At 53.2% G+C, this 20,962-nt stretch overlaps 6 protein-coding genes across 6 annotated transcripts; 1 reads left to right on the top strand and 5 right to left on the bottom strand.

Moving 5' to 3' along the window:
* Window positions 1-130: 130 nt before the first annotated feature.
* On the top strand, window positions 131-1,717 carry CPAR01_12963 (FAD binding domain-containing protein; the record flags this gene model as incomplete). Its single annotated transcript, XM_060497217.1, has 1 exon — window positions 131-1,717. One exon carries the CDS (start codon window positions 131-133, stop codon window positions 1,715-1,717), a length of 1,587 nt encoding a protein of 528 aa, XP_060343610.1.
* A 583-nt stretch (window positions 1,718-2,300) lies between these two features.
* CPAR01_12962 (hydroxymethylglutaryl-CoA synthase) lies at window positions 2,301-4,073 on the bottom strand (the record flags this gene model as incomplete). Its single annotated transcript, XM_060497216.1, has 4 exons — window positions 2,301-2,438; window positions 2,503-3,593; window positions 3,656-3,758; window positions 4,014-4,073. The coding sequence occupies 4 exons, from the start codon at window positions 4,071-4,073 to the stop codon at window positions 2,301-2,303; spliced, it is 1,392 nt and encodes a 463-aa protein (XP_060343609.1).
* A 2,505-nt stretch (window positions 4,074-6,578) lies between these two features.
* On the bottom strand, window positions 6,579-7,013 carry CPAR01_12961 (uncharacterized protein; the record flags this gene model as incomplete). Its single annotated transcript, XM_060497215.1, has 2 exons — window positions 6,579-6,737; window positions 6,849-7,013. The coding sequence occupies 2 exons, from the start codon at window positions 7,011-7,013 to the stop codon at window positions 6,579-6,581; spliced, it is 324 nt and encodes a 107-aa protein (XP_060343608.1).
* Window positions 7,014-10,273: 3,260 nt separating this feature from the next.
* CPAR01_12960 (uncharacterized protein) lies at window positions 10,274-14,930 on the bottom strand (the record flags this gene model as incomplete). The annotated part of the gene is made up of 3 exons (XM_060497214.1): window positions 10,274-12,127; window positions 12,198-13,201; window positions 13,259-14,930. The coding sequence occupies 3 exons, from the start codon at window positions 14,928-14,930 to the stop codon at window positions 10,274-10,276; spliced, it is 4,530 nt and encodes a 1,509-aa protein (XP_060343607.1).
* A 759-nt stretch (window positions 14,931-15,689) lies between these two features.
* CPAR01_12959 (uncharacterized protein) lies at window positions 15,690-17,765 on the bottom strand (the record flags this gene model as incomplete). Its single annotated transcript, XM_060497213.1, has 1 exon — window positions 15,690-17,765. One exon carries the CDS (start codon window positions 17,763-17,765, stop codon window positions 15,690-15,692), a length of 2,076 nt encoding a protein of 691 aa, XP_060343606.1.
* Window positions 17,766-19,781: 2,016 nt separating this feature from the next.
* CPAR01_12958 (uncharacterized protein) lies at window positions 19,782-20,501 on the bottom strand (the record flags this gene model as incomplete). Its single annotated transcript, XM_060497212.1, has 1 exon — window positions 19,782-20,501. One exon carries the CDS (start codon window positions 20,499-20,501, stop codon window positions 19,782-19,784), a length of 720 nt encoding a protein of 239 aa, XP_060343605.1.
* Between the last annotated feature and the right edge of the window lie 461 nt (window positions 20,502-20,962).

The following is a 20,962-nucleotide window of genomic DNA, read 5'->3' as shown; positions in this document are numbered from 1 at the left end:
CCGTGTTGGATGTGAACACACAGAGATCTCACCAAGATCTCACAAGAAACTCGATCAAGAAGGGCCAGAGAGCTCACGGTGAATCATTCATATAGTATAGGGGACAGGCACGACTAATAACGAGTTCACAATGGAGCGCCACAAGAAGACCGTCTCCAAGATCGCCGCCGCGGTGCGGTCCTTCTTCGACCGCAAGGAACCCTACCGCATCTTCCACGGCTCGACAAACAGCACCCGCCCCTTCCGCCGCGACCGCGTCGTCGACATCTCAGCCCTCGGCAGCGTCCTCGAGGTCAACAAGGCCCGCCGCACCGCCCTCGTCGAGCCGAACGTCCCCATGGACCGCCTCGTCGAGGGCACCCTCCGCCACGGCCTCATCCCCCCCGTCGTCATGGAGTTCCCCGGCATCACCGCCGGCGGCGGCTACGCCGGCACCGCGGGCGAGTCCTCGAGCTTCAAGCACGGCTTCTTCGACGACACCATCAACGAGGTCGAAATGGTCCTCGCCGACGGCCAGGTCGTCCGCGCCAACCGGACCAACGAGCGGGCCGACCTGTTCCGCGGCGCTGCGGGAGCCGTCGGCACCCTCGGCGTTACCACCATGATTGAGCTGCAGCTCGTCGAGGCCAAGAAGTACGTAAAGACGACGTACCACCGCACCCACAGCGTCGCCGAGGCCGTCGAGACCGTCCAGGCCGAGACGCTCAACGCCGAAAACGACTACGTCGACGGCATCCTCTTCTCCAAGGACCACGGCGTCGTCATCACCGGCAAGCTGACGGACGAGATCCCCGAGGACTGCAAGCCGCAGACTTTCAGTGGCGCCTGGGACCCCTGGTTCTACCTGCACGTCAAAGACCGCACCCTCACCGCCGGCTCCGCCAACAGCGAGGCGTCGACAGTGGCGACGAAATCCTCGTCCGCCGTGGTCGACTACGTGCCCCTGGCCGAGTACCTCTTCCGATACGACCGCGCTGGCTTCTGGGTCGGCGCCGCCGCCTTCGATTACTTCAAGTACGTCCCCTTTACGCGCTTCACCCGCTGGTTCCTCGACGACTTCCTGCACACGCGCATGCTCTACCGCGCCCTCCACGGCAGCGGCGAGTCGGCCCGCTTCGTCGTCCAGGACCTCGCCCTCCCCTACAAGAACGCCGAGCGCTTCGTCGACTACACGGCCGAGAACTTTGGCATCTGGCCCCTCTGGCTCTGTCCCTTGAAGCAGACCGCCCCGCCCACGTTCCACCCGCACACGGGCGAGGTCGAGACCTTACCCGCCGCCGAGGGCAGCAGCAGCAGCGGTAGCACGGTAACGGCCCCCAAGCCGATGCTCAATATCGGCCTCTGGGGCTGGGGCCCCTCTGACCCGGCCGAGTTCGTCACCAAGAACCGCGCCCTCGAGCACAAGCTCCGCGAGCTGGGCGGCATGAAGTGGCTGTACGCGCACACGTACTACACCGAAGACGAGTTCTGGCAGGCCTACAACAACAAGAGCTGGTACGAGGCCCTTCGCGAAAAGTACAACGCAACGACGCTGCCGACCGTGTACAACAAGGTCAAGGTCGACGTCGAGGCCCGCAAGGGCGAGAAGAAGGGCTGGCGCGACGTCGTAAAGTCCAAGCCGCCCATTGGCGGTCTCTATGGTATTTACAAGGCTATCCAGAGCAAGGATTACCATTTGCACCGCCGGGCCGAGTGGAAGTGGAAGGGTGACAAATAAAGAGAAGTAGAAATGTACGAGTAAAGAAGGTGAGGCCGCATCATATAATGGATGTGACTAGTGATTCTCATTGTCGGGCGTAGATCATGTTGGAAACGGCCGCGTATATTACCCATAGATTGCCATGCGTGGCATGTATTAGTAGTGTAGCATCATTAGCATCACAGCCAACCGCACAAGGGGGGCTGTGGCCTTTGGCATTTTGGCATAGATAAGGGATCATAACAACGAACTTTTGAAATATTTAACACAAAGACTTGCGGCACATGATAATCTGAGAGTGATATGGCATGATTCAATTCATTCGTCTATTCTTCCAGCTTCATTCGTCCTAAGGGACGCTCAAATACGGCTATCTGGCCCAGTATATACAATGCCCCCATTGCGAGGTGCATTCCAAGCGCCGATTCCTCTCTCACGACAGAATCTTCGTCTGCCGTGGCCGGCGGCGTCTCTGTATTTCCTCCTCTGATTAAAGTACGTAATGCTGGCCGTGCTCCTTCAGCTATCATGATGTCGCAGGATCTATGCAGCCACCTCTATTTGTTTCGCAATTCCAAGATCAAAAAAGTCATTGTCGGTTTCATGCCTTGACGCTGTAGGAACGCTGGAACTTGTCGTTGACCTTCTCCAGGTAGTATGTACCGGGGGTGATGGTGGAGGCGTCACCCTTGGGGGTGAAGTCCTTCTGGAGGTGAGCCTGGTGGCGGAGGTCGCAGAACTGGAGAGATGTTGTCAGTAAATTCTCACTTGGGGGCATTACATTGGGGAAGGAAATTTCTTACGGCCTCGTAGGTCTCGGGGGCAAGCTTGGTGCGGGCCTCGAGTCTGGCGGGAATGTCGAGCACCTTGGCGAGAGGAGTGACGTCTCCGTTGATGCGGAAAGACAGGAAGCTAGCAGCCAGACCGGAGCCGTAGCTGAAGACACCAACGCGCTTGTCCTTGAGAGTGGCAGCGTCAACGTAGGAGAGCAAGCTGGCAATACCGCCCCAAACGGAACCGCAGTACATGTTGCCGAGGAGAGTGGCGACCTGGGCACCAGGAGCGACTCTCTCCTGGTACTTCTTCTTGGTGAGACCCATGAAGGTCTTCTCGACGACCTTGTCGGTCAGCGACTTCTCGTAGTCCATGTCGCGGAGCTCGGGGGCGACCTCGGCGAAGACGGGTGAGTCGGCATCGGCGAGGTAGTCGTGGTAGAGCAGGCGAGCGTACGACTTGGCGACGAGCTTGCAGTTGGGGGCGTGGAAGGAGAAGTAGTCGAATCTATCAAGGCTGGTCTTGGGGATCTTGGACTCTCCGTTGGTGGCTCCGTTGCCGTTGGCGTGGCCGTTGGCAGCCTTGGCGAGCTTGGCCTCACGCTTGTTGTACTCGCGGTAGGCAGCATCCAGAGCCTTGGTGTAGCAGGTCAAGGAGTAGTGACCATCGACGTAGGGGTACTCGCTGGTGAGGTCGGGCTTGTAGAAATCGTAGACGTGGGACATGTAGGTACCACGCAGACCGGGCTCCAGAACGACGGGAGCGTTGGGGCCAACAAGCATGGCGACTGCGCCAGCGCCTCCAGTGGGGCGGGCGTTACCCTTGGCGTAGAGGGCAATGTCACCAGCGACAACAATGGCATCACGACCATCCCAGGCGGAAGACTCGATCCAGTTGACAGAGTTAAGGAAGGCGTTGGTACCTCCGTAGCAGGCGTTGACAGTGTCGACACCCTCGATGTTGGTGTTCTCGCCGAAGAGTTGCATGAGCACAGTCTTGACGGACTTGGACTTGTCCAGGAGAGTCTCAGTGCCGACTTCGAGGCGACCAATGGAGTTGGTGTCAATGTTGTACTTCTTGATCAGGTTGGAGGTGACGGTCAAAGCGAAGGAGTAGATGTCTACAAAAAGCGCGACAGATTAGAGCAGGCACTGGGTTTAGGGAGAAGCAGGCGGAGCTCACCCTCGCGGTCGTCGCAGAAGGCCATCTTGGTCTGACCAAGGCCGATGGTGTACTTGCCGGCGCTGACGCCATCGAAAGTCTCAAGCTCGGTTTGCTCGACATACTAGACGACGGGAAGCAAACAGGTCAGTACAATGCTCTCAGAATCTTGTGAGAGCTTCAACAAGGAGCGGGCTTTTAACCCGCCCGAGCCTGGGGTGGGAGATTGAAGAGGGGTAATTCTGGCAGTGCTGGCGTGTGGATTGCGATTTCGGCGCTGAGGGGCAGAGCGCGGATTTTTTTTTTCTCTCCCCTTTCGCTCTCCCTCTTCCAGCAATTTGGCGGTGGTGGCGCAAGAAAAAAGCATGGTGAGACCAACCTGGTTGGGGAAGTAGATTTCGATGGCCTTGATGCCAATGTTCTCAGGTCTGGAAGCCATTTTGGGCGGCGCGATCGAACAGACTATGATTTTGGGAGAATTGAAGTCTACGAAAAGACTGAAGGGTTAGCCAGAAAGACTTATTTTTGAACTCCCAAACACCATTCACCGCCGTTTCAACGCGCCTGGCAAACAGGTCGCCAAAGGTGCCCAACATGCAGAATCAGGACAAGGATGTTCCAGCACCAAGGAGGGGACAGGAGGAAGAGGGGGAGGGGCAGTGAATTCGGGCCCAACGCACCTGTTGGTAGAGGGTGGCCGTCTTTCCGTGAAGGACCAAAGTGTGTGTTGGAGAGAGTTTGGGAGGATCAGGAGGACGAGGAAGGAAGAGTAGGTGGGAGTAAGAAGAAGAGGAGGGAAGAAGCTATGAATGAGAAGAAATCAGGAGAGGGAGGCAGTGGGTAAAAAGATGTTGGGACGGAGACGAACGGGAGGCAGCAGCAGCAGCAGTAACAGCAAGAAGAGGGTCCAGAGGTCGAGGTGGTGCCGTGGTGGAAGGGGCGTTTATCTTTTTTTTTTTTCTTAATTCTCTTCTTCTGTTTATTCCCACTGCCTTGCAGATGATAGGAGCAGACTAACGGCGGCATAGGCAAAAAAAGGTACGGGGGAGTGATTTAATATTAAATCCCCACTGACGTCGCAACACACCATACAGCCAGACCATTGACCAAGGGCGAAAACGAGCTAGGTATCCGTTGAAGGGTGGGATCATAGTCATACTCATACACCACAGGTTCATGGACCATAGACCACGGAGGGAATGGATGTACACCCGACTACTTCCTAGACGCGGGATGAGAGGGGACTGGTGCTACGAGTACAAGTTCTGGTCTGAACTGCTGCGACTGCGACTGGAACTGGACGCGCATCAACAAGTAGCAACATCCCAGGCCAAGTATAGCCACCCGCTGTCCGGCGTCTACCTCGGACAGGAAAGACCATTCGCTCACTCTCCCCGTCTGCATTACCTTCCCTGGACAGTAACAGTAACGAGACGCCCGAAACCCCCGGTGGGAAAGAGCCCAGGAACGAACACCGGTGGCGGCGCAGACTGGCAGTGTGCGACCTGGACTTGTGTGACAACCGGTGGCTTGGGTTGGGGAAGAGGGAGTGTGCGGGCTGCGCGCGCAGTCAATTCGGTGCAATGCCCAGCCCGATCCAGGTTTCCGAAGATTTATCCCTCCGAATGAGCGCATGTATCCGTACTTAGTCTTGCTTCAAGCTGTCTGCGTGCTGATCTGCCTGTATAACTCTTCAATATCGAGTCATCTGCTCTGTGGTATTCTCGACTGAACAATGTGATGATGTTGCCGTATTCCGAACAATTAAGATTGGAAGCCAGGACCCTTGGAGACAAGGTACTGCTATCGTTATCATGCTTATCTGGCGCTGCGCCAACGACCCTTCCTCTTCTTGCCTTGCCTCGCCTCGACTGCGGACTCGGCGCGTTCGCAAACTTGGCGTATCTCTCTTCACCTCGGTCTGCACTAGCACACGTTTGCCTTGGCGTTGAAGAATTGTCTTGTTTGTTCTAGCAGCGGCATGACGAGGTGTACAAGTACAAGTAGCAAACGTTCTCTGTAAGCTAAGGTAATTAGCAGCTCGCTACATACCCAGGTGAGGCGAGAGATCAACGACATATCGCGCCAGGGAAATTGAGACACCGATGACCCTGACAAGTCGGTTGGATGGTCTGTTGGGCCTATTGAGTCGGCTGCCATGTTTCCAAGCTTGCCAAAGATATCTGTTCGGTATTGTATCGCTTGAGCTGAAGCTTCACGCAGCAACACAACATCAACACAACGGAAGAGGAGAGGACCCCGGTAGGCCTGGTAAAGTAGATAAGGTTGCGACGGACCCTGCGTCCGGAATGCAGTGAGGTCGTACAAGCACAATGCCCGACTGACAAGAAACATGCAGGAAGAAACACACTCGTGGTGCTGCTGCTGCTGAATGATTGATGGATCGAGTTGGAGGGGGACGGTGCTCTACTGTGTGGGTGGGCAGGAACCTCACCACCTCACCTTCCGTTGTGTGCCCGGTGAGAAGGAAGGCAAATCTTACTTATGGTACCATCACCGCCAAAAGATGGGAAATGGCGTTTCCCAGGTCCCCCCTCCCCCTCACCCCCTCCATCCATCGGTACGTACCTGCCTGAACATTTTCGCATCGCATCGTCTTCGCCCAGCTCATTCGGAATGTCTGGTGGGGTCCAAGTACAGTCAAGCGGGGCCGAAAGCCAAAAGGTACCTTATCAATCTGCCCCTCCATCAAAGGTACCATTTCGATGGATACTTTCAAGAGGCAAGTTTGACTTGCGACAAGTACCCAGCTGTACCTTGCCGAGCTCTCGCACACACTTTTCTCCATCGGAGTGATGAGATTTTCAAACAGACGAAAAGAGTCTTCCGTCCTGCTTCTCTGCTCAGCTTTGGCTCAGAGCTGGATCGCTACCTGGCCAAAGCAAGACGGACGGCATCTCGGAACGAAGCGTTTGATGCCTGTCTACCCGACTGTCGCGGCATCAGCCTTGCACGACGGATAGCTCCCTTCTTGCAAGCAAAGAGAGTATCTGAATAGGCCACCAAAGCTTTCTCGAAACAGCTCAAGCTCGTCTGCACTGAGACATGGAAACGGCTCAACGTGGTGAGAGACTTTTTCCCCCTCCAGCCCCGCGGTTACCCCCTTCCGTACCTTGGCGTCGCCTGTCTCAAGTATGGAGGTATTGACGTAAAACATGTGAAGTGACAAGCAGGTTGGCAGGAGTCAGTACACGGAGAGATGCAGAGATCGAGGTACTTGATAACATGGCAGGCCTTGTACTTTGCTTCTAGTGCTCCGAGAATGCTTCGTGTTCCATATATTGAGGATCCACTGGACCGGGCCGCAGACGCTTCTTGAGGCCAGCAACGCGGCAATTAGAAGCATGCTGCGTGCCATGGCAGCCAGAAGAAGTTCAAGGGTCAAATAGGCTGAACAGGCGGTGCAAGCCAGCCATCCGAGGAGCGCAATCGGCAGCCCTGAGGCGCTTATTCGACATTTCGCTCGTGATCTTGGTCATTGAAGCAGGAGATTCAATACAAGTTCAGGGGACCAGTTGTCACACAGCAACTCAAGCTCGAACGACAACAAGACCCATTCGTCAGGCGTCAGTTCGAAGTCCCTCAAGTAAAAAGACCCCGTGCAACTCCAGCGGTTTCTCGTCGAAGAAGGAAAGTTTTGGTAGGGCAGGGCTTCTTACGTCAGGGCAATATTCGCTCGCCTCTGCCCCTCATCTCTCACTCTATCACGGAAGGCGAATCGCATGACGCCGCCAGTTGCGGAAAGATTGCGGATACTCTTTGGCGCTTTTCTGCAACGACGGCAGCTGCAGAGAATCATTCTTTCACTCGGCGGCATATACTGTGCAGTAAGTGCGCCTGGCTTCTCAGGTCCCCAGACTTGGCCAGGGCGTCATCCAGGATGAGACGCTGCGCTTGCCCCGAGGCGTGCATCCAGAACTGCAGTTGATTTGGTCAAGTTCTAATTAGGATTAGCCCCTTCTGCTCGTTGACGATTCATCGTTTGATAGCTCCATCTTCAACAACACCACGGCCATCTCTGGCGTTGACTCGCTAAGCTTGTTCAGTCTAGCTTGATGCAAAACGGCCATGCATCCCGATGTTGACATTTCCAATTTGCTTTCCGCCGATAGGAATTTGCCTAGTCGTACTACCAATACCATTCACCAAGCAGCTAGAGCGAGCACAGGCACAGGCACGGAAGAGTCTTATGGGAACACAAAAAGGCACAGGCACATGCGTCTGACTGCAGAACTGCAAGGGCAGCAAGCAGCTTACCAGGCGTGCTAGGGTAACAGAAGACTAAGGGCTGACAGGCAGGCCAGTCACCAAGCCACCGCATCGCGGAAAATCCAAACACAACTACGAGGCTTCATTCTCACCACCATAACCACGTGTTATTGGTGATGGTGTTCGCGTACATCGTGGCTGAGCTTCCTGTCCTCGCCATACCCACGTTGGGGAGCAGGTGAAAGGCCCGGCCAAAACTCCGCAGAGACCAGAGACAAGCGAACAAACTAAATAAGATTCGCACAGATTTCGTTCGTGCCGCATGTGCGCATCTCGTCAGCGACAAGCATGTCGACATTTAGACCCTGTACAACTGGACAGTTTCGCCTCGCCAAACGCACATCGATACGTAAGAAGAAAGAGGGAATAAACAAGAGACGTGAGACCTTTTCTGGGGATCACATCCTTGCAGCCCATCTCTCTCCCACCAACCCCATACTCTGAACTCCGACTGAGTGACTGGCGGTTGCTACTCCGTACACAGCAGATCGACTGCGACCAAGGTATGGTATGGCATCCCACGCTTTCAACCTCGCATCGCCGCGTCGGTCCTCCGAACGATGGCCCCTCCCGGCGGATATCCACAATGGGACCGCCCCGCGTAACGACATGTCACAAGCAGCTGGCGGCTGGCCCCTTCTTGCAGTCCTCTCTTCAGCCTCGAACTCCGAGGCTCTTAGACCGAGCGTAACAACCATCACGTCGTCCAAGAAAAAAAATTCTCTTTTTAACCCCTCGTTCTTCATGCCCTGCAACCCGAACCGCACCGCATCGGTCTCGCATCGGCCCTCCTGCCCAGGTTTGCATGGTCCGGCCCCTCCCCTCAGTTTCTAGTTTTCTCCAGTTTAGGAACCGTCGCCATTCCTTGCGCAGCGATCAAATGTACAGCACGGCAAGGCAAGGCAGAGGCACTTACTCGGCACGGACATGGACATCCTTCATCATCTGAAGATCTTGCCCTTGAAACACTGTCAGATGTATTGTGTCCCCGTTCTATTAGCTCGGGAACCGCATGCATCTAGGACACAACCCATCCAAGGTTTATCGAACCATTGATGATGACGCTCTGCCTTAGCTGGCCCGCTTCTCTGCCGCTGAGACCCTAGACTTGCATCTTGCCCGTTTTCCAGTGACTTGCTTCCAGAAGCCTGCTACGAAGTTGTTGTCAGCATTCGCCTTCCAAACCTTCAGCCCAGACTACGGGTGTAACTCAATACCGCTGTCTGTGGATATCATCAACTCATCATCCTCGCTCTAACACATACGACCATACCCATTGGAAAACTCGGGATCCCGTCCGCTCTCCCATAGATAAGCCAATGAGGGCCGGATTAGTAGTTGGGTCGGTGACGACCAGCGAATACCTGGTGTTGTATGTTCTTGACCTTTTGACCTGTTCTCGTGGGGCATCTTTTTGTAGGCAGTGTTGCCCCTCTCTCAGCAGCAAATCTTACCTCCCGCCTAATTGCCTTTTCCGCATATATTTGACGTGACTCTTTGGGTCTCTGATGACCTTCGCACGGATTAGCGTGACTAGATTTCTGCTCATTGTCTCTCAACAGTGGAAGAGTCCAACTTGGATTGATAGCAGCCTCAATCGACTTGTAAGATTCACGCTCCCTGCTGCTCTTCACAATTGAGATACCCTTTTGAATCATCTTTGGCAACACTGTCACGCTCGACCATAAAGACCCTTGTCAGTCTCAAGCCCCCATGGAGCCTTGCCGCAGACTTCTCTAGCTTCCTGCTCGTCTGCGCACCCTCCACATAGATTTCATGTCCCTCCCAGGCCCTCAGAGGATGAAACAACACCGCGAAGGAGGAATCCTCCAGCAATAGCGTCTGCCTGGTCAAGATAACAGTCGTGAAGAACAGCACCACTATCGCCACGGGAATGGCGAACCACGCCCACCGCATTGATAGAAAAGTTCATACTCTCGAACGCCTGCCCTTGCAAAAACGTCGTCATGTTGCGGTTGTCCCCGGAGTCGCTGCTGCGCGCTTGATCCGTGAGGACCGCCGCTGAGTTCCTGGTGAAATTGGCGATGTCAGCCAGGTACAGGAGGTGCTGTATCTGCATCGGCGAGTTTGCTGTCGCTTCGTTAATGGCTTTATTTCCTGAGCGGTCTTCGTAATCCGTCTTGAGGATATAGTCCAGATAGCCGGGCAAGTCGGCCGTCAATGTTCTCGTGAATTGGTTCATTCGCCGAGTGTCACCTATCTTATTTGATATACCAAGTCAAGTTTGGACCGCCACCCGAAAGTTCTCAACAGTTATTGACTGCATACTAGCTGCCCTGACTTACGAGCATGCGACTGAAGTAGTGCCAGACTACCTAGCGACCACACCTAAACCTCTCTAGACCAAATCCGATCCCATGCATTCTTGATTACCTCTGTCTGAAGCTTCTTCAAGAAGTCATCGAATGGCACCGGCTCTTCGCCGTCCAACCTCAAAATGCCATTCTTGACCCCACGCCAGCCCTCGATGGGAAGCTTGAGACAGCCATACTCGACAATGCGGAAGGGCCCGACTTTAAGTTCAAGATCCTCGGGCTTAACTTTCGCAATGGAAGCCTGACAATTTCCGCATACAAATACGCTGCTCGCGGGTAACAGGTAGATATAACCTGAGCGACCTCCCCAACCTCGAAGCTGACTTTTTTGCCGACAAATGTCACAATCAATCTTGACGCTATCCAATATATCTCCCTCGTCCAGGGATTCATATTCAGTCATCTTGTTCTCGCCGCCGTTCTCATGTGTTCGAAGACCCGCCACAATTTGGACAGGCTGCTGATCGTCCATATCGCTTTTGCTGTCTGCCAGTGTTTTCGAGCTGCTTATAACAGAAGCAGCGGATGTCTTCTCTTCTTGCCCATTAGAATCCAGACCTTCACTATGTGTTCCTCCCTTATGCGCGCTGTTCCGCTGTGAAAATATTGCAGAGCCTAGAATTCGAGCATATCGGATGAGTCCTTCATCATTTTTCAGTGCTCGACTGAGAAGTGCAAGAACTTGTGCAAGATAGAAGAAACAAAGATGGTCGTTCCAATCCACAGAGTCTCCAAGACCAGAAAAAGCGTCATCCATTATAGATTGCAATGTTTCGTGGAACTTCTTCAACGGGCCTATGGATATGTACATGTGAGATAGAGCCAAGCGGTAGGGCATGGTGAAAGTCGTGGACAAGTGAGGAACGTGCATCGGAAATGGGCGCTGCATGAGGCCAGCAAGAGATCGGAGACGTTCCGTCTTGTAATCTGGATCTCTTGACTTTTGGAAGAGCGCAACCTGGACGTTGGCCATCAACTCCACCGCAGTCAGAAGTGTGATTCTCGCATCGACGTCTGTGATCGGGAACCGACGGCCAATAACACGGCTGTCGAAGACCTTCTCTAGAATTTGGAGGGCCCCTTCCGAATTATTGCACACCCCGGCATAGACGACTGCGAGGTCCGTCCGAAGGGGTGTGGCGGCGTCGAGTCTGTCTAGGAGTTTAACTGCTTCCTCATAGAGGCTGACGATAAACTCCTGTTCATTCGCCTGCTTGGCAAGGCGGGCGCAAAAATTGAGAGTCTTCGATCCTTCTTCCTGATACCTTAAAACTAACCAAGACATTCTTTCTGTGAGGTTCCAGCTCTTCAAGACTCTGATGCATGCCGCAGCTCCCTTGATTTCAGAGATATGGAGGTAGTCAGCAAGATCGCTTGGGGTAAAGCCGTCCGGATCCGAATCCTTAGCTTTTCCCAGTAACTCCAGAGCTGTATCAAACTTCTTTTGGAAGACTCGAGTGACTCCATATGTTGTGTACACGACACGCTTCAGTTTCGCGGGTACTTCGTGTTTCGATAACTCCAAGAATGCAGCTTGAGCGATCTGACACGCTTCATCGTACTTCTTCATTTGGATTTGAATTTCAACAAGAACACAAGAGGCTTGAAACCAGTCTTGACTTCCGAGATTGGAAAGATTAAGGGCGGTTTTGCAGGTCTTCTCGGCTGGCTCGAGATGACCGCTTGCACGAAGAAGCTCCGCTACCGCTCGGTGACTGCTTGCGTCGGGTTTGATCTCTGTATCGAAGAGATTCAAGCAGCCAAGAACAGCCTTGCTATCGTGGGAAGACTTCTGATCTTTGAAATTCTCAAACTCCTCAGGAAAGTTTTCACGACCTTGACAAATCAGATCATTGCTCATGCCAATCTGTTCTAGATCTCAGTAACAACTTCTTGTGTCTTTTCGTTTACATCGCTGCAAATATCGATGCACTTACTCTTTCTAGTATGGAAAGAAGACGCTTCCACGAGTTTCTAGCGTCTTGCAAACCTTCCGACTGGTATACATCGAGCAGATATGCCTTGGCCAAGCCAAGACGGAACTTTGGGGGGTTTTGGCCAACTTCATGCCACCACTCGGTCGCAAAAAGGCTAAGACGATCTCTTACATCTACGTTCTCAATGGTTCGGTTCCAGTATAAGATGGCGTCGTTGATGTTTTCGGAATTCCCCTCGGGATGCGTCACGTCGGCCCGTCGCAGTATACTGGAAAGTCCAGTTCTGTTAGAAAGCAGCTTGGCAAAAGCCTCAAGAACTTCAGCGTTCTCTTCGTGCGTATGCCGATCGGTGCTAATTCCTGACCAGTGCCAGATAGCATTCAAGGCACAGTATCGCTTCAGTCCCTCCTCGATGTCTGTTCGATCAGATTGCGCCAACTCCGTGCAGGTCAAGAACATGAAACGCTGGTACGCCGAAAATTTTGATCGGTATTCGACGATAAAAGGTTCATTAGGACCAAAAGTTTCGAAGTAGTAGCCCTGCATGAACCTTTCCCTGAGTCTGACCGGAAGCGAACCACCGTAGTATATGCTGTCCCCATCATTTTCGTCGTCTCTCTGTGTCAGATCTTTGATGATTTGTGCCTGGCTGGTTTTCGCAACTGCTTGTGACTCTATATCGAATCCGGGATTTCCTACCGTGAGAAACTTGGAAAAGAGACCAGGGACCTTGTCGAGATCGAAAGCACTATCGTGTGAAAGATGCTTTGCTAGAGACTGAATTTCTTCAAGTGTGAAGGTTCTTCGAGCAACCGCAATCCATTGCAGCAGTGCTACGACACCTTTCTGATGGTTCTTGGGCAAAAGACGCAGAGATTCGGCCACAAGACTTTCGTACATGCCGAGAAGGCCGTGCGGCATCTTTTGCTTGAGAGCTTTCAGTACGGCTCCCTCACGGCCAAGATCATCCAAGCAAGTGAGCAGGTGCCTTGCGTATAGCATATCTAGAATGATAATCAGTAATGAGACTCTTAAGAGAAATAAGGAGGGGAAATACTGACTTGAGGACGTTTCTTCGACCACATCGGCGACTCTTTGTTGAACATAGCGGCTGAACGTTTTCAGATGTTTAAGGGACTGAATCTGATCCCAGATGAAGAGCTTGAAATCTTGACGCTGTTTTTCCTTGGTGACTTCTATTTCAAGACGTGTGATACCATTAGGGAGATAGATCATGTCAGTAAGTCTGCAAGTGGCAACTACGGAGACTCTGAGCTTTTCGTTGCCAATGCATTCATACAAGAAGGACATAAGATCTGACCACTGCGTAGTTTCATTGATTGCATCCAGTACAACAAATACATGTAGCATGAGACTTCGCTCGAACACTGGCTTGAGTAGATGTTCGACAAGATGCCGCCAATCCTTGCTGTCGAGACGGCCCAGCTCGTCTTTCTTGATCTGAGCGTCCAAAATTTGGTATGCGGCGCCGTTAGTCTCGGCAATTTGGTTAATCAGCGTGATTAAACCACAAAGAAAAGAGCTCAGACTGTGGTGATCTTTGTTGAAGTAGAATTGAACGACACAGGTGTTCCCTGTGGTATCTTGCTTTGCCTTCTCCTGAAGCTTCTCATATATTGCTGCAGCCAAGTGGCTTTTGCCAACACCAGGGTAGCCAGTGACGACAAGAAGTGGTCGTTTTCCGTCGTCGATCTCATGCCATTTTTCCCACTGAGCCTCCAAAGGGAGCCAGCTGCAGGAACCTAAGATGTGTGTCTGTTTGAGACCTTGATATTGATAGTCGTTATTGCCGATTGCCATCAAACCGTTCAGGAGTCCTCTTGACGGCGCATGATTCTTAGTCTGCGATATCTCCAGCTGTTTCTTTTCCTCTGGTTTTTCATACAGCTTTTTCAGCACCTTTGCAAGAAGGGCGCCGTTGAGCCGAGTTTCGTCGTAGATGCTGTCAATGGTGTTCCGAAAACTCTCAAGTAGCTTGGCGTGTGACCGTTGGTTGTCATCGAGCTGTTTGATAAGATCATTTCTCGCCTCGGTATTAGCTAGTATCGCAAACTGAGTAGCCATCTGGAGATGGTCCAGCTTCTTCTTCAGTTCGTCCCTTGCCTCCGTGAGCTCGCCACCGTCACCGTTAACCAGGTTAGAGATCCATTTCTTGAAGCGGCGAAGGTCGATACACTTCCTTCCTTGGCCACATATGGTAAGCATAGAGACGAAGACTTCCATCAAGCAGTTTTGGTAGGCTCGATGCTTAGGCAGCCTGGTCTCTAAAATGGCGATTCTATTGAGAAAACCGTTCATGTCCTCAAAGAACACGACAAGAATGTCATAGTCCACCGTGACACTGCGACAGCCTTTGATGATGAGCGTCAGAGCCGTCCCTATGGCAGCAGCCGGCGGGAAAGCTCCTTCAACTGCTGGAACAAGGATCTGGGCTGCGGTCTCTACATATCCCAGGCTGGAAGCAAACGCACTCCTCAAACGGTCGACTTTTCCTTTGTTGTGTCTGTAATCATGGAATCTTTCCATTTCTTGGTTTGCGAACTTGATCATGTCTTGAACATTATCGAAGCTGCGTTGCAAATCGAACCCAACAATGCCCTTGTAATTCTTGAGTGCTTCCTGCCACAGGTCTGAGATGTCGCGGTTGTCGTTTTTCAAACTGTTCTCCCATTCACGGTAGAATGACTTCTCAGAATCGGATACATCGGCCATTGTGCGAGATAGGAGAGCGAAACGATGCCCGTGTCGAATTTGAGTTGAGAAGGAGGAGACCGTCAAAGCATGAGTGATGGCGTGGAGCAAATATAAATGGGGGTTCTTTTGAATCAGACATACTGGTGGGCTAGACACTTCGTCGACATGAATAAATGTTCAGTAGCGCCTGCAGTACTTTACACATCAGGTAGGAGTTGTTGGCCACCACGAATAACAGGCTCCATATTGAGTAATAGCCCACCTTTGCCACGTAGCCGAATGTGATTAACTGAGACATGCATGCTCAGCTCTTGTAGATACTCCAGCCAGAATTTAGGATGCTACATGGTAGGCCCATCCCAAGCAAGCACAACGATATAGTTGTTGATTGTTGATGGCAGTCAATGCTTCATTCGTCAATATGCTAGCCATTGTGTTCATGGCTAGGTACCGTTGCAATGTTATTTACTTTATTCAATGGCTGAAATATCTATTCACAATCACAACTCCGTTGTATCTTTGATTCATGCCTTGTACATTGGCCTATTGTTTTCTACTAGAGGATGGACATAAGACATGCCACTCTCTATTAGCTTGATGAAATCAAATGAGATCCCCTCTCAAGAAGTAACGCTATGACATGGGATCGCAGTTCTCCTCCGGATCTCCCCATCTAAACCGGCCGCCCGGACGCCGGTTAATGCAAAAGAAGAAGTATATAGAAACGGCAAAGGAACAAACGCCTCAAATACATTGTGATGCAGGGTTCCAGCTTTCTCAAACCTCCACTGGAGTGCCGTAACCCGAGTCTCGTTTTTGCGTGACATCCTCAGCCCCGTGCTCGGCCTTGACCCCCGAGACCACGACCTGCTCCTCCGCAGTCTTCTTCTCTGAACCCTTGGCGGGGGCCTCCGATTCCGAGCCGGAGCCAGAATCCGAGTCGGAAGAAGATGAATCAGAGGAAGCCGCCTCCTTATTCTTATTTCGCTTACTCTTCTTGTTCTTCTTCTCCGCCTTACGCTTCTTCTCCCTCTCCTCCTTACGCTTCTCCTTGGCCTCCTTCTCCTTCTCCTCGGCATCCTCCTTGCGCTTCTTCTCCTCTTCTTCTTTCTGCTTGGCCTCGGCCGCCCGCTTCTCCTCGGCGGCCTTGAGCTCCTTTTCCTTCTTCTCCTTGCGCGTCTCTGTCACCCACTCCGCCGCGCCCGCGACCGCGGCCTCGGCGCTGCGCTTGTGCTTCATGAGGTACCCCTGAATCTCGGCCGGGCTGAACTCGTGCGCGGGGATGCGGGCGACGAAAGTCTCGGAGAGGGCCTCGACGGCGGCTACGATCTCTGCGGTGCGGGCGGCGGCTTGCTCGGCAAGCTTTTCCTTCTTCTCGTCGTCGTCGTCCTCAAGAGCGTCACCGACCAGTTGCTTGTGCTCCTGGAGGGGCTGCGCGGCAATGTCCTCGTCGCCCTCGAGGGGTGCGTAGATGGCACGGAAGATGGCACCAATGATTTCGCCGTCGGCCAAGGTGAACTTTACAATCTGGTCGACGCGGCCCGGTCGGATGAGGGCCTTGTCGAGCTTCTCGACGTGGTTGGTGGTCATGATCAGGACGCGGCCCTCCTGGCTGGCGACGCCGTCGAGGATGTTGAGCAGACCGGATAGTGAGAGGCGGCCGCTGGTGTTGTTGGCCCCGTTGTCTACGGTCAGTTGGCCGGGCACCATGTCGCCGCTTCCGTCCTTGGCGTCTGCGGCATCGCTACCGGTTCCTGTGCCATTCTCGCGGGTGTGCGTCAGGCCGGCGGTGTCAATGTCCTCCAGGAGGACCACGCACCGCCGGGGCAGCTCGGCGAACAGGGTAGCCAGGTTCTCCTCGTTGGCCGAGATGGAGCTCAGGCTCACGATGTAGATGCGCATCTTGAAGAAGCCGGCCAGGGCGAGCGAGAGCGAGGACTTGCCGGTGCCGGGGGGACCCGTCAGGAGGTAACCCCGGCGCCAGGGGATGCCGCGGTTGGAGTACCACTTGCGAGTCACGGGGGAGAGGTAGTCGGCGACGTCGTCGACGAGCTCCTTCTTGGTCTTCTCGTTGAGGATGACGGTCGAGAAAGGCCGGGAAGTGCGGGCCATGCATCGCTGCCACGTAGGCTCTGTGGTGCCCGCGCGGGTGCTCCCACGGTAGATCATAGTCTTTTGCGAGTCCTTCTTGAGGTACTCGGCGCGGGCCTCCTGGAGGAGCTCCTTGAGGACCCAGGGGTTGCGGCCGAAGCACGAGAGGCTAATCTCCTCGCGCTCGCTGACGACGAGGTAGGAGGCCTGCTCGCGGTTCTGGCTGCGCTTGAAGAGGAGAAGGTGACCGCGGTACCAGAACGAGTGGCTGCCGAAGCTGGGGGTGTAGGCGAGGGGCTTCTTCTTCTGGCCCGAGATCTCGACGAGGCCGCCGTCGGAGGACTCGTCCGACTCCTCCTCCTCGTCGTCCCAGCGCCAGAGGAACCAGGAACGGGAGCTTAGGTTGGTGTTGACAACGAAACGCCGCGAGTTCTTGGCAAACTTTTGGGCGGCGACCCAGGACATGAGGATGTTGTAGATCTCGTCGTCGGTGCGGACTTCGACTGTCGACATGAGGTGCTTCTCAACCTTTTCCCAGAGGTACTCGCTAAAGTACCTCCAGGCAAAGGTGGCGCCGCCGCAGAGGATCACTAGGGGGATATAGACATTTAGGTCGATTCCGAGGTACTTTTGGAAGGCTGTTGTGAAAACGCTGAAGCCTGGGAAGAAGAAGTCCAGCAGTGCCAGTTGAGGAGGAGGCTGAGCTGTGCTGGATGAGGTGTTGATGGGGTCGGCGTAGCCGGTATCTGTGATTGTGTCCATTGTCTGTAAAAGCTGAGAAAATGAGGCCAGCTCGAGGGGAAACAATGTGAGTCTATGTTATACAATCGGTCTGGTTGGGTTGAGATATCTCGTTGATGATAAGAGGTAAGACAGTTGAGATGCTTCCTCTTGTATAGTATGGAGTAGAAAGACAAGGAGATGTCGAATTAGTGAAGTGTGTGAAATCTCCAAGTCTTGAATGTGCGAGACGTTTGCTATTTTATATAGTCGAACTACAGAAGAAGATACACACCCATTCACTTGGGAGGCAACCACGTCAACGAGGCGTTCGTGATCACAAGTCTAGCCGGTTAGGCAGGGGTTTTGCAACCACCACATCCAATATGCGGGTAAGTTCGCCGGAACACATCACACACCAATGAGCATAGCCGGCCCAGTAGATTCGGGTCGTCAGAATATGGGAACTTGAGATGGGTCGCTGAGGCCGCCTGTAACAGAGAAGGCGTGAAAAGCATGGTTTGAGTCACTCCGGCTGCGCTAGGATAGCGGTGAGGTAGGGAAAGTCGTGAAAGCAAGTCCTGCTATAACCTTGAGGATATTTTTTGCTGGGGAATAAGGAGTTAGGACTTGACGCTAAATGCTAGGCAACATTTGCTGCCTGCGGCTAAGGACTACTACTACGTATTGGGACTTGTAAGGCTGAGTGATGAACATAGAACCTGGTCCGGGGGAAGAAACCCCAGGGCTCTCTTGGATGGCCGGAAATGCGCGGCCCAAGGTCTTAGGTGGATATGGACGAGCCACTAAGGTTTCTGGAATGAGATCTGGGCTAAGTAAGACAGCTACGTTGGTGTTTCTATGCAGTCATCAAAAGTATGGGGATAGATGAGTGGTTCAAGTGAAGGTGGTCCTCGTGAGCCAATGGGGAGAGAAGTGTAGGGAGTGAGACCTTTGTCTACGACAAAACGAATTCGCTTGAAATGGGTTAAACAGACGTTGATTGGCTTGCGAAACGAGCCTTCCACAATGATACCTACCTAGTACCATGCTGCGGTAGCTTTCCTGCACGACAGATCAAAAGTGGCGGAGGCCGAGGGTCATTTTTTCTATATGCAAGTACTGCAGTATACGATCTGCCAACTGAGGAAAAGGAGAATATCCACTATCCAGAATACTACTACATTGCGGCTGAGAAGCAATTGCTGCACAAGTTGCATAGTCGGAGACGCAGGATCAAGACAATTTGGACGCGGTGCTCCGTGAAATGCGTGGATTGAGGCCAACTGTGAAGTCTGTGTGTGGCTGTGGTCTAGACTCCAAAGAGCCGAGGAACAGCGCAGAAATGCTCAGCCACACACTCGAGCTTTAGCTACAGCGGCTTCCCCGAATGACGCAGAACCGGTAGGTATCCGCATCGAGGCCGTTTCCCCCGCCTTGAGTTCCGTCTGCCGGTAATATAATTCATCGGGAGTTTGCTTAAGATGATATCACTCCAGTCATGTCGCCGTTGTGAATACTCCAATCTAAGCTGTGATCAATGATCCATTGTGTACGTCAGTCTCAATTGTCCAGGGCCACCATTGGTCTCGACTCTGGAAATTGCTCCTATTGAGGTATATCAAGATGCACGTCAGAATGGGGTTGGAAAAAAAGAGTAGATAGTGAACAGAGTCGCCGCCAATTGGGCGTGGGCATTTTAAAGCATTGTTCCAGCCAAGCGAATAAACACATCAGTATTATAATCTTATTCTCTCGTAATATCATCAACAATAAAGCAAGATACAGACATCATAATTCATTATATGCCCCCCCCCCCCCCAATTTCCTTGAAGGTTCTGTTCTCTCCCTTCGAAAAATGTTCTGGGTACAATCGGAGGGGAAGGAGAGTCTGGTAGTTTGTATGTGTGAGAGTGTGTTTTTGTTGTCAAACGCCAACATCGATCATCAGTCGAAGCCCAAAAGTAAAAAGAACAAACCGCCTGCCCGTATGTCCGTACAAGAATCGTAACCAAGTAAGAAAGAACACACAGTCTCTCAGAGACTAGGGAAACAGACTCAATCTTCCCAATCATCGTACTTGCCAGGGTTGCCAGGGAAGTGAGAACCACCACCACCACCGCCTCCGGCACTGAGATCCACAAAACCGGGATCACCGCCGCCGCCGAAAGCTGCCGCGGGAGGAGGCTGGTGATACCCAGGATCTACATCGAAAAAGGCAGGCTCATCATCGTACATGGGGAACCCAGGTCCGGGAGCCATACCGGGTGGAGGCGGAGGCGGCGGGTGGTTGAACGGAGGAGGGGGAGGGGGAGGAGGCTGATACGACACGGGCGGCACCGGGAACCGATGCCGGCCTCCGCCCGAACCCCGCTGCTCCCTCCGGAGCCGACCGCTCGATCGGCTACTAGAGCGGGACGCGATCTCGGAGATGCTGTCGTCCCATTTGGGGCTAACCCAGGCGTAGGAGATATACGACGCGTCGCTGTACACGCTGCCGCCGCCGTCGTCGTAGTCCCAGTCCTCTTCGTAGTCGCAGACTTTAGTCTTTCGTAGGGCCAATTGCTTTCCGGGGGGAGCGCCCGTCGTCCACTTCATAAAGGAGACGGTCCAGTGGTCGCTCTTGATGTTGGAGTGGGATGTCTGGGACGATCTGGACTTTTTGGAACCGCCCGAGCTGGAGGATGATCTGGAGGACGACCGGGAGGAGCTCCCGGATGAGTAACTCGATACGGAAGCTGCGTCGTCAAAGCGGTGGTGCTGATGTTGATGAGCCATGGCTGATGAGCGTTTTGGGAATGACGGGTAAAGCTGAATTGGGTTGTTTGAGCGAATGGGTTGCAAGAAGCAGCAAGCAACAGAAGCAATAGCACAAGCTTTGTGTATAGAGAGATGCGAAGAGATGAAGGAACACCCCTGGTATGACACAGCAGAACTTGGGAACAAGTTGCCTGGGACGGTACCCTTACTGGTCAAGTACGCAGCAGGAGAGTTTTGCTTCACCACCGAAGAAGAGACGGAGCAGACAACGACAAGCGAGCTTTGCACAGACAGTCGTCCGGGATGGGGCTTGATCAAATACTTATTGCACTCGGCGACGGGGGCATTGCAGGCAGCGTCGGTTGAACAATGCCTACACAGGTCGTGAAGGAAGCTACCTACATGTTTGGTCAGCGTTGCTCGCCTCGTCTCATTGCTAGTGTCTGGAGCAAGAGAGCAATGGCTGCATGCAAGCTCGA

Source organism: Colletotrichum paranaense (assembly GCF_030867605.1).
Source record: "Colletotrichum paranaense strain IMI 384185 chromosome Unknown Scaffold_12.1, whole genome shotgun sequence".
NCBI lineage: Eukaryota > Fungi > Ascomycota > Sordariomycetes > Glomerellales > Glomerellaceae > Colletotrichum > Colletotrichum paranaense.
The sequence above is the reverse complement of the archived record's forward strand: the minus strand, read 5'-3'. Positions and strand labels throughout refer to the sequence as shown.